Raw genomic sequence first — 12764 nt, 5'->3', positions numbered from 1 at the left:
AGCTGGCAGCCCTACCAGAAAATAATGTTATATCATATTGTATTAGTACTTCAAAGGTCATAAAAGCCCATTTCTGTGTGTTCAAAAATTGTGGCTCAAGCCCTGCCAAATTTCAATGTTGGATTTACCTTCTGGGACTTGACTTCTTCTGTGAGGACTAAAATTTGGTGCTTAAAAGAAGCTACTTTGTCCTGTCCTGTCCCTTCCGCAAAGCGAGAGAAACTGTTCCCTTTTTTGGTTTTTTGAATAAAAGAAGGCTTGATCTTCATCCTTGTATTTTCTTGGGTTTCTGTACTGACTGCGGAGAAAACAGGTAGGGTTAAAGAAGGGAACGCTCTTGTTCACCAAGGAAGAAATCAGGCTGGTTCAAGATAAATTTGGGACTGATTGTGATTAAACATATTACATCTTCTAGATCAGGGGTGGCCAAAGGTAGCTCTCCAGATGTTTTTTGCCTACAACTCCCATCAGCCCCAGCCAGCATGGCTGATGGCTACGGCTGATGGAAGTTGTAGGCAAAAAAACATCTGGAGAGCTACCGTTGGCCACTCGTTCCAGATTAAACAAATTCGTATTTAAATACTTAATTCTCCCATCGGTGACATTTCGTGGTGGAAAGTACTGTCAATTCGCAGTTGATTACGGCAACCCCATGAGGGTTCTAAGCACTGTTCCCTCTAAGCAGAGTTAGTGTGAGCTAGCTTACAGTTTTTTAGCCTCCAGCTCACACATTTCTGTTTTAGCTCAGAAAGGATGGCCCCAGAACAAACAAATTTATGCAGCAGCCAAATCGCTCACTTACAACTTTAAAGTCAATAGCTCCTAAACTAAAATTGTTGCTCAGAAGACTCCACAGCTTAGAGAAAGCATTGGTTTTAAGGCAAGAGACAAACAGAAGTGGTATTGCCCACCTCTGCTTTGCAACCCTAGACTTCCTTGGTGGTCTCCCATCCAGGTACTAACCAGGGACAACCCTGCTTAGCTTTCACGATTGAGCCATCCAGGTTGGGGTTCGGTGAAATTTATACCTCAATAAATTATTTATACCTCAATAAACTAGTTTGTTGTTTTTCACCCTTTTTTCATTGGATCAGTCCAGCCCATTGCAATGGTGTTTCTCACACCTCGTGAACCCAATAGGAATGGGTAGAATGTTCACCGATGTTGTGCTCTTTATATGAAAACAAGGTGCACAAACAGAAGTACCTGTCTCCTCAGCTTCTGCTTCCACATGCTCTTCCTCAGCTATGATTTCAAAATTTTCTTGGGTCTCCTCAAAATTAAACGTGCCACCAGAGTCTCCTCGGTTCTGCCGGTTGCCACGAAGATTATGCACGGTATTTCTGAGATAACACATACATCAGGAAAGGATCAGAAAGGAATTCTGATAACTGATTAAAACAGAGACCTAACTTGCATTGAGGAAGAAGTTCTGTAGCTATGTCATGTCAGATGGGGACTCTGAACACATTAAAAAAATCCTTGCACAAGAAATTTCTTGCCAAGGAGAAGGGTTTTAGCTCACTCTTCTTCTTGACATGTTTGTTTTCTATGTGAAAAGGTGGTTTTTAAAGAATTTTTGCTATTGGATATCTTTGTCATTCAATTTTACCATGCATAACAACTTTTTGCCTATATCCAGCATATGCACAACACCCAAAAAGTCCAGTGTTTACCTGAAAGCATAGATTCAGGTGAGTAGCCATGTTGGTCTGAAGCAACAGAATAAACTCAAGAGACCAACAACACCTTTAAAACCAACAAAGTTTTATTCATGGTATGAGCTTTCATGTGCAAGCACTCCTCTTTCATGTGCAAGCCAGTTTGGTGTAGTGGTTAAGTGCGCGGACTCTTATCTGGGAGAACCGGGTTTGATTCCCCACTCCTCCACTTGCACCTGCTGGAATTACCTTGGGTCAGCCATAGCTCTGGCAGAGGTTGTCCTTGAAAGGGCAGCTGCTGTGAGAGCCCTCTCAGCCCCACGCACCTCACAGGGTGTCTGTTGTGGGGGACGAAGATAAGGGAGATTGTGAGCCACTCTGAGTCTGATTCAGGGAGAAGGGCGGGGTATAAATCTGCAATTCTTCTTCTTCTTCTTCTCTTGCATACAAAAGCTCACACCTTGAATAAAATTTTGTTGGTCTTAAAGGTGCCCCTGGACTCTAACTTTATTCTATTTCTTCAGAGCGTGTTGAAGTTATAGGCAATTCCAGAATTCTGAGAACAGGTATTGCGCACAAAAGCAAAACAGCTGCTGTGGGAGCACTGAACCAGTTACATAATGGCTGTCATACAGACTGGGTCCAATAAAAAAGTAGGGAGGTTCCACAAAATGTTAGGACTTCTTGTGCAAAGCATGCTCCTGTGATAGAGGCAAAACTGTTTCTGAATGGGTTAAATCTCCTGGAATCTTGTGAAGAACTTTCCTGAGCCAGTGAGGTGGAGGAAAGCCAGGAGCAGCTCATTGCTTCAGAGGTAAGATGCTTGGGGGGGTGAAATAAGCGGATTCCAGGAAACACATTGGCATTACAGTGCTGGTATTGGCTGTTGGCTGAATAAATAAACTGAACTGAACTGTGCCTCTAGGCTCCATGTTAGGATCACTGGTCTACTTCTGACAAACTGAACTCTTGTCTCTAAAAACTCCTGGCACCATATACTAGTAGATCTTCGAGGTGCCGGAAGGCTCTCTGTTGTTACTAGTAAAACAAACAAGCCGCTTCTTTGGAATTTAAGTATATGAAACCACGTACTGTATTTCAATCCACGGATGCTTGAGGGAGATGTTCTGAAAAGATACAGGGGACTGTAGAGAAGCTGCCTTTAAGCCAACCACATCGGTGGGAGTTTTCACGGGGGGCAAAAATTCATGTTCTGCTTCAGCTAAAAAGAAAGATAAGAGAAAGAGCTACAAAACACTTGTTGGCGTTCAGGAAGGCTTCCTCAGAAAGGTCACAGAGAAAAAAAATATGCAACCGCTGCCTTTTTTTTTTTGCTGCTTCTTCTGCAAACGACGAAATAAATGCTTCATCAAACAAAATGCAAATCTCAGATTTGGTTTGCTTTACAGTAACTGTCGAACCAAATGCCCCTGTTATGATGGCTGGGGCTTGGCTCTGCTTGCTCCTGCTGCCATTGGCTCACTGGGAAACTGTCGGCTGCGTTCGATGCTGACCCGTCGCCTCGCCGACGTAGGGGTTAGGGGGTAGGCCCTACAATGGCTTTCCTCCTTCCTCAAGGGACGGGGACAAAGGGTGGCAATCGGGAGTGAGCTATCCCAAAGACACACACTAGATTGTGGGGTGCCGCAGGGAGCAGTTATTCAACATCTATATGCGCCCCCTTGCCCAGATTGCCCGGAGGTATGGGCTTGGGTGTCATCAATATGCAGATGACTCTCAGCTCTATCTGCTAATGGACGGACGGCCTGACTGCATCCCAGGGAACCTGGACCTGGCTTTGCAGGCCGTGACAACTTGGCTTAGGCTGAGTGGGCTGAAGTTGAACCCGACGAAGACAGAGGTCCTTTGCGTGGGTCACGGCGCTCTGGGGAGGGAAATTCCTCTCCCGGTTTTTGACGGTGTACCGCTGAAAGCGGCGCACCGCGTCAAGAGCTTGGGGGTCCTACTGGAGCCTTCATTATCAATGGAAGCCCAGATAGCGGCCACTGCCAAGTCGGTGTTTTTTCATCTGAAGCGGGCACGGCAGTTGGCCCCCTTCCCAGAGCGCCGGGACCTAGCAACAGTGATTCATGCAACAGTCACCTCAAGATTGGATTACTGTAATGCCCTCTACATGGGGCTGCCTCTGTGCCGAACCCAGAAGCTGCAGCTGGTGCAGAACGCGGCAGCTAGGTTGTTATTAGGACTCCCAAAGTGGGAGCACATACGGCCGGGCCTGCGCGGACTGCACTGGCTGCCAGTTATATACCGGGTTCGTTACAAAGTGCTGGTTATTACCTTTAAAGCCCTATATGGCCGAGAACCTGTCTACCTAAGGGTCCGTCTCTCCCCATATGAACCCCAGAGAGCACTGAGGTCAGCGGGGAAGAACCAGCTGACTATCCCCGGGCCAAAGGAGGCAAAACTCCAAAATACTCATACACGGGCCTTCTCTATTGCAGCGCCACACCTTTGGAACCAGCTCCCGGAAGAAGTGCGGGCCCTGCGGAGCCTTGAACAGTTCCGCAGGGCCTGCAGGACCATCCTTTTTAAGATGGCCTTTGCCGATTGAATGATCGATGGATTCGCTTAAAGTGACTTGCCATCATATTTGCTGATAGAATAGCACCAGAAATGTTGATTTTTAACTTATAACTAGAATGTTTTAAGATTAATGTTGTTTTTAATACTCATTGTATAACTTATTGTATGAAATGCTGTTAGCCGCCCTGAGCCTGCTTCGGCGGGGAGGGCGGGATATAAATAAAATGTTATTATTATATTATTATTATAAATGGTCAGTCCACCCTTGGAGCCTACATGTGTCATGGTCAATGTGCACAGGCTCAGCCCATGTGATCACTAGCCCCTCCTCCAAACCTGAGGGACAGAGATTATGTGGATTGGGCCTACACACACTGAACTCTGCTACAAATTTGAGATGGTCACCAAGTAGGCAACTTCAGAGATGGCGCTTGTGCACCAGAGGAAGAAGAGGACGATGAAGAAGACATTGGATTTATACTCTGTCCTCCACTCAAGATTCTCAGAGCAGCTCACGATCTCCTTTATCTTCCTCCCCCACAACAAACACCCTGTGAGGTGGGTGGGACTGAGAGAGCTCTCCCAGAAGCTGCCCTTTCAAGGACAAGCTCTGTGAAGGATGGATGGAAGTAGTAGAGGAAGGATGGAAAGAATAGTAGACATGATTCCACTTCCCTTTCATAGTTAGGCAATATACAGTTTGCGTCACATATATATATGGAACATTCAAAGCTGCCTTATACTGAATCAAACCATTGGTCCATCAAGTTCAGCACTGTCTACTTACATTGGCAATATCTCTCCAGGGTCTCAGAGGGAGGTCTCTCACATCACCTACAGCCTGGTCCTTTTTAACTGGAGATGCCAGGGATTGAACCTGGGATTTTCTGCATGCTTGCTATGCAGCAGCTCTACCTCTGAGCCTTGGCTGTTCCTCAAACACTTGTGCTGCAATCAATACTCCCTCTAAGATGTGGAGTCTTGTAAGCAAAAATTCCACTTTGTGAGCTACTGACATGAAAGTTGTGAGCTACTGCATAAACTAGTTTGATCTGGGGTCATTTTTCCTGAACTAAGACAACAATGTGTGGATTGGAGACTGACAAACTGTGAGGTAGCTCACACTAACTTAGAGAGAACACTGGATGCAATCGCATTAAAAATGAAGAAGTGTTTGGAGAAGATTCTGTCATGTTACACAAAGGCAAAAGTATCAAGAAAAATAATGTCCTGCCTCCCTCCCCCCCCCCACCAAAAAGTAGGCCAATTATTAAAATGAGAATACCGCATGGGAGGACAACTCAAGTTCCAGGCAAATATCTTTAGCTGAACATTGTGATCCATATATTAACTGGTGAGAATCCAACATCCCATTGAGGGGCAAATGTCTAATTTAGTTCTATTGTTGTCACTTACTGTAGCTAAACTGGCCTTCGTCCACAGCATCCTCTACCAAACTCCAACGCTGGTTATTACAAAACTCCCAACGCTTGATCTGTAACTGCTGCAACCAGTACATCATGGCTTGTTTGCTGACAGCCTGTAGTTAATTTTTAATAAAAATAAATAAAAGGTCAGATCATGATCTTTGTGATTCAAATATCATGCATATATCACTGAATTCTGCCAAGTACAATGTCTGGTAACAAAGACAAGTTAATTGGAACAGACCTGTTAAGCAACTAGATGGATTTCCTGGTCTTGTGCTTCTAATGATGAGTAAGGGGGAAAAAGAGTTCAGGATTAGGGATGGATATGATCCATAGTTGGATATGATCCAAACCACAAGCCAGGAGGCTGACTTGCAAACTGACCTGGTTCATATTAGTTTGTGAGCCATTTAAAGTTTAAATCCCTGCCTTCTGCTTTCCATGCCTTTTCACAGGTAGCAGAAAGCAGGGGTCTCCAAACAGCTGAGCAGCAAGACCACCACTCTGGCTAAAATGGCTCTGAGCCATTTGAACCCTGCTTTCTGCTCCTCACAGAAAGCCAGGGGGAGCAGAAAACAGGGTTTCCAAACAGCTGTTTTTAATGAAGAGAAGAAAGCAGGTATTTGCTTTCTGCTCTTCACAAACCACCAAGAACTGCACCAAAACTGGTGGAAGTTCATGATGATTCTTCAGTTTGCAAATCATAAATCAGCCAAAATTCATGATAAGCTTTAGTATGGCAACTGGTTCAAACCCATTAGGATATTGACATCTGGCTTCCCACAAAAGCAGAAGGCTGCCCTCATGATAAACAGCAGTTTCCTGAAGACAAAAAAAGTCTTTCTCCTCATCAGAATGAATCAGAGCTTTTTGTAAGAGGAAAAGGGAAAGGGAGCTGATAATGTGATCAAACTACTCCTTGTCCCTGATCTTTGCCAATAAACTGGGGAAAAAACCAGAAGTATCCAAAAGATCACTGTTTAAACTGTTTGTGACGGTGAAAAATACATTAGTGATGGCACATTACAGAATTCGCAAACAATGCAATATGAATAGTATAAGATACATAATAAACAACATTTAAAAAACTGTCTATTTTTTCCCCACAGATATTAAAATCACTATAAAAAATGCCCTCCAGAACAATAACATATTACTATAACCCTGTTCTCATTTATAAAAATACTAAGAGATATTAATCTTTTTTTTCTGTCTGAAATTCTCCAGCTATAAACTATGAGAAGTCCAATACTAGATTCCAGCTAACTAGAAAATCAGCTGTAAGTGGATAAAGCTAAGTAACACACACCAGGGGAATCCAAACTTTTAAAATGCTTTCCTGGCAGCAATATTAACAAGCTTAAACAAGCATTTGATGAACACTCACTCATTTCTTCCCAGAAACAGACATATTTCTTACAGCCACTCCCTTCAGCATAGCTATAGAGTTGCTGGAGATCCCCTAGAATGACCATAGATCTTCAGATGACAGAGATCAGTGCCTCTGAAGAAAACGGTTGCTTTGGAGAGCAGACTATATGACATTATGCCAGCTAAGGCCCCTCACGTCCCCAAATCTGAACTTCCCACTCTCCACTTCCAATTCTCTAGAAATTTCCCAACCCAGAGCTGGCAACCCTATGGGGGGGTTTGATTCTACAGCAAACGCCCCCCCACCCCGTTCATGTCAGGTACCAAAGGACAATTGAGGACAGAAGGGAGGACAGCAGAAAAGAAAATGAAAAAGTGCCTGGGATGTCTGCTGCCAGAGGTGAAAAGGAAATCCCTAAGAAGCCTTTTCACTTTATCCTCAGTAGTACAGTCCATCAAGCACTCTCTCAGGCTGGTCGCCAAACACAAATGCTCAGTAAACTACCATTTACACACAAACACAGTTTGGAAATCACTGAAGGATCACTTAATAAAAAGATGATTTGAGGAAACTTAATAAATGGAAATATCATAGACGTCAACTATGAAAATTTGAATCAAGGTCCTCAGAATCCAATCTGTCAAGATCTCAGAATGCGGTCATGATGTTTCCAGGCCTGTGAAATATATTTTGGTATGGTTTCTGTGTTCCCCTTGTCAGACCCCAAACGGAGATTCAGCAAACAGTAATGTTCAGAGCAGGCTAGAAAGGCAGCAATAAGCTACCTGTAGAATGTGGCAGCCACGAAACAACTTCACCAGTATTACTGTCTTGTGCTGTCAATATGATTTTTGTATGTTTGTATGTCATTGGTGTTTTTATTAATCAGGTTAACACGTTTGAATGATAGGGACTAGAAGCTGCCTAGACCACTGCTGTGCAGAAAAGGAACATTTTAAATGAATAAATACACTCCTATCTGGGATGGTCGTCCTCTTCCACCGAGTGCGCAGCTTTGGAAGGGATGCACATGGAGCGGTGAGGGAGGTAGGGGACACCTGCCTAGCTAGCCAGATCAGCCAAATCAACCCTGGTGGTCAATGGGGTGACAGATGTTACAGCCAGATCACCCTCACATACATGGTGCTGCTCTGAGAGGGCGGGTGGAGGGTGGTGTGAACAAGACTGGACCCCCCAACACTGGCCTTGCATCAGAGATCTGAGCAAAAAGCAAGAATAGTAACTTATATTTCTTAACACTACTGTCTGTCTCCAGAGACTTGGGAGGTACCATCTTGGCCACTGTTTTACCAGTACCTCATACCAGCCCCATTCTAACTCTGCTCCAGACTAGGATAACATGGCAGTATTGAGACACTGGATCTCCCTGCAGTTTCCTCCTTATGTTCTTCCGCACACAGCATGGAGGAAAGTGGGTTGAAACTTTTCTCCCTCTCTCTTTTTTTTTTAAAACCAAACTTTTTATTTTTTGCAATATATTGAAATAAATTCATCTATTCAAATTCAAATATACTTCTCCAATACATTACATATTTTCCTCCCCCCCCCACTCTTATTCATGGCCTCCGCCGGTACTTAAAACAAATTAAAAGCATATTAAAGGTAAATTCACAATTATAAAATCTTTAGAAAGAAAAAATTATCATTCACTAACCTTTTCTCTAATAATCACTTAGTACTTATTAAACACAAAGCTCATCATTATTAAATCAATTCCAGAGCTCCACCTATCTTAGTCTTATCTTAACTCTCATATATATATTTACCAAATAACTATGTTCTACTAATGCTTTTATCACAATTCCTCTTTATCATTTAAAGTTCAATTAATATTGTCATATACTACTAAATATCTTTTCACCATTATAAAATTTTTACACAAAGTTATCTTTCATTAACCTTTTCTCTAACATTCACTTAGTACTTATTAAACATAAAACTCATAGTTATAAAATCAACTCCGGAATTCCAGCTGTCTTAATCTTATCTTAACTCATATATGTATAACCATGTAACTATATCCTACTAACTCAATAATCATGATTCTTCTTTATCATTTAAAGTTTAATTAATGTTGTCATAAACTACTAAATGTCTCTTCACCCTCCATTGTATTTCCATGTAACTTTGGAATTTACTCCAGTCTTCTTTAAACTTCTCCAAATTATTGTCTTTTAAGATTCTAGTAAGTTTGTCCATTTTACTCCAGTTAAGAACCTTTAAGACTCAGTCCCATTTTTCTCCCTCTCTCATCGTTACAACAACTTGGGGTCACCCCAGGAATTGACCAGCGGTAGTTTCAAGACAGACAAAAGGAAGTTGAGTTGTGGAACTTATTGCCACAAGATATAATGATGACCACTGGCTCAGGTGGGCGTTAAAACAGTGTTGTAGACATGTACAGAAACTACAGGATGGACCCGTCATGATACCTGACTGCAACCTCCAGAGGGGAGGCCACGGCTCAACAGCAGAGCATCTCCTTTGCTTCCAAAAGATCCCATGTTCAATCCCTGACGCCTCCAGTTAAAAGAACTGGTTTTTAGGAGATGTGAAAGACCTGAGGCCCTAGTAAGCCCCTGCCAGTCAGCATAGATAACCCTGATATGGAAAAAACAATGATCAAGGAGGAGGAGGAGAAGAGATTTCTACCCCACCCTTCACTACCCAAAGAAGATTCAGAGCAACTTCAATCTCCTTTCCCTTCCCCTCCCCACAACAGACACTCCATGAGGTAGGTGGAGCTGAGAGAGCTCTGACAGAAACTGCTCTTGAGAGGAACAGTTCTGTGAGAACTTGTGACTGACTCAAGGTCACATCAGCAGGTGGGGAATCGAACCCAGTTCTCCCAGATAAGAGTCCTCACACTTAACCACTACACCAGGGGTGGCCAACGGTAGCTCTCCAGATGTTTTCTGCCTACAACTCCCATCAGCCCCAGCCATTGGTCATGCTGGCTGGGGCTGATGGGAGTTGTAGGCAAAAAACATCTGGAGAGCTACTGTTGGCCACCCCTGCACTACACCAAACTGGCAACCTCATGTCTGTTAGCCACACTCTTTCCTGGGAGGAGGCTGAGGGAGGGGAGGATGAAGCTGAAGGTGATGTGAAAGACCGCTGCCTGAGATTGTGAGGAGCTTCTTGCCATTCAGAATGGATAAAACTGACCTTGACAGACCAATGGGCTAAATCAGTAGAAAGAAGCTTCTTGAGTCTGTGTAAGGCCTATTGCTGGTAGGCTCTGCTATAAGCATCTGACTGGCCACTGTTTGAAACAGGATATAGAACTGTTTGCCTAGTGGTAGAACCCTGCCACTAGGCAAACTGGGCAATTGCCTAGGGCACTGGCCTTCTGGTTGCGCCAAATTGGGGTTGCGCCAGAAATTAGCCTTACCTAGGGTGCCAGACAGTCTAGGCCCAGCCCTGACTGTTGGCCTAATCCAGCACTGCAACTGTTATTTGTTTAATGTTCCTTCGGTCAGAGCTTTTTGGTGCTACACAGACTTAAGAGCTCCTTCCTATGCTCAGTCAAATTATTAGTTCAAGATTCTTCAAGGCTCAGCTCTTGCCCTTTATCAGGGGTCTCCACCTTTTCTAAATACACCAGGTTATTTGGAGAGTAGGTGGGGCTAGGTAGGGCTTCTGGAGATTTGATTGGTTGTGCAGATTCTTTTAAAAGTTGCTTTGGCAGCTGCTGCCACCATAGCACAGGGATCTGCACTGGGAGACTGAAATTAGGCTGCGGCAGCCATTTTGTGTTTGGTTCTGCCTCCTGCAGCAGCCATTTCGTGGTAGCTGATTTGTCACTGCGCCTGCCATGCCGTGACACAATTCCAAATGCCCACAGGCTCAAAACGTTTGGGGACCCCTACCATACACCATCAACAATTCCACACACAGACACACAACCTACCAGCCAAATGTGCATTTCACATACCTTAAGGATAAATTCTTTGCTGGGAGTCCTGATTTCAAAAACTGCCTCGTTGGCTCCAGCCTTGATATCAAAGCTAGCACTGGAGATGTCGATGCTCCCCAAAGGGTTAACATCTTGAGCCGTCCTGTAGTAAAGCAAATGGCATTTGCTCTCCTCGTAAAAGAACCAACGAGACTTCCAGGCCCTTATCGGTGCTTTCCCAGAATATTTGTGCAAATAGCCACAGAGTTTCTTTCTGGGGGCTTCCTGGCAAGGTTTCAGATAGGCGTTTTCCAAACCTTTGTGGCAAGAAGGTAGGGCAGCTTGTTTGACAGCACAGTTCTCCTCGCTTCCAACATCTGCCACATTCTCTTCTTCTGACTTACTTGAAGGTGCAGGCACAGCAAACTCCTGACTCCCAGAATCTGATTCCATATTACCTCACAGGGCAGATTTCTCGTTACTGGAATAATAATAATAAATTTAATTAAGACGTTTTCCACAGTGTGGCAAAGAGCAGCTAGCTCAGCTGATGCATTTCAGATTAGGAAAATGGCACAGAGACAAGACATCCACTTCTCCCCAAATCACAGCTGAGATCTGGATCAGGCTCTCACCAGTTCCCGGGATCCACAGATGGGGGGGGGGGGGAAGGACAGGAAATTGACCTGCTTGCAACTGGGTTGACTTTTCCTTCCCTGAGTTTGTTGTATGGTCAAATTTCCTTTATCCCAGGACTGGTTTAAACCCAGCATGTGAGTCAGTATAGTCCAGTGACTAGAGTGCTGGACTAGCAACTGGGAGACCCAGATTCAAATCCCTAGCCTGCCATGGAAGCACACTGGGTGAGCTTAGGCCAATCACATACTCTTGACCAATCCTACCTCACAGGATTGTTGTAAGGACAAAATGGAGGAGAGGAGCATTATGAAAGCCACCTTATGTCGCTATTGGAAAGAAAGCTGGACAATAAATTAAAAAATAAATGAAGTCTGCTGCGTATGGGTATTTATCAGCCAGTTGGGATTTCAACCAGTTCCCAAAATCCTGCCACTTTTCTTGGCAAGACTCATTTGTCTTGACTGTGGGTTTACATAGCGCTTCAGAGTTTGGTTGCCAACACAACAGAGTTTGGTTGCCAACACAACAGGAAACAGCTCCCCCCCTCAAAGCAGTCTGCTCTTATGTGTCAAATGATAGCTCAGGTGTACCAGCAAACTTGTGCGTAAACAACTATCACCTGCAAAAGTTCGCAAATTAGGTGGCTTTCTAAAAAGCCCACAACCTCATTAAAACATTTGGCAAACTTTGGCAAAGACAGGGCATCTGTCTTTGAATGCATAAGGGCCTAAATTCAGTCCAGGGGTCACACGAGGTCCCAGGGAAAAAACTCAACTGGAGACCCTGCTGAGCAGCTTTCAGCCAAAAAGCGCAGAAAATTGAAAATGTAGGTATTGATATTGGATTGAAAAGTTTTAGACATTATTATTATTTATGGGGATTGCCCAGTCGGTTTGCAGACTCATATAAACTTGGTTCTGTATTTTATATTATGCTTCCTGTGTGTGACTCTGCCATTCGATAAATAAATATTGCAAAAGTGGGCAAGAGGGACCTGTTGTCTGACTCATTCATAAGCCTCTTCCTGTATTCCTAAAACTACTCTTTAAGGATATGCAGAGGAAGGCAATGGCATTGAACCTGTGCTCCTCTCTTGGCTTGAAAAACTTGGCTATAACTTGAATGCACTTTATTACTAAAATGAAGTAGGAGTCCAGTAGCGCCTTTAAGACCAGCAAAGTTTTATTCAGAATGTAAGC

General features: G+C 43.8%; 1 protein-coding gene across 1 annotated transcript in view; it reads right to left on the bottom strand.

The window, feature by feature from the left end:
• The window catches only part of TBC1D2 (TBC1 domain family member 2), a 33046-nt gene extending 21667 nt beyond the window's left edge, over positions 1–11379 (bottom strand). Inside the window, exons 1-5 of the mRNA XM_060236984.1 lie at positions 10966–11379; positions 5622–5745; positions 2754–2883; positions 1207–1343; positions 129–298 (exon numbers count right to left, since the gene is read on the bottom strand). Of these exons, the coding sequence (XP_060092967.1) occupies positions 129–298; positions 1207–1343; positions 2754–2883; positions 5622–5745; positions 10966–11379 (975 nt within the window). The remainder of the gene's footprint in view (positions 1–128; positions 299–1206; positions 1344–2753; positions 2884–5621; positions 5746–10965) is intronic.
• Between the last annotated feature and the right edge of the window lie 1385 nt (positions 11380–12764).

Source organism: Heteronotia binoei, chromosome 4 (assembly GCF_032191835.1).
Source record: "Heteronotia binoei isolate CCM8104 ecotype False Entrance Well chromosome 4, APGP_CSIRO_Hbin_v1, whole genome shotgun sequence".
Taxonomy (NCBI): domain Eukaryota; kingdom Metazoa; phylum Chordata; class Lepidosauria; order Squamata; family Gekkonidae; genus Heteronotia; species Heteronotia binoei.
This window is presented reverse-complemented; position numbering and strand designations above follow the sequence as displayed.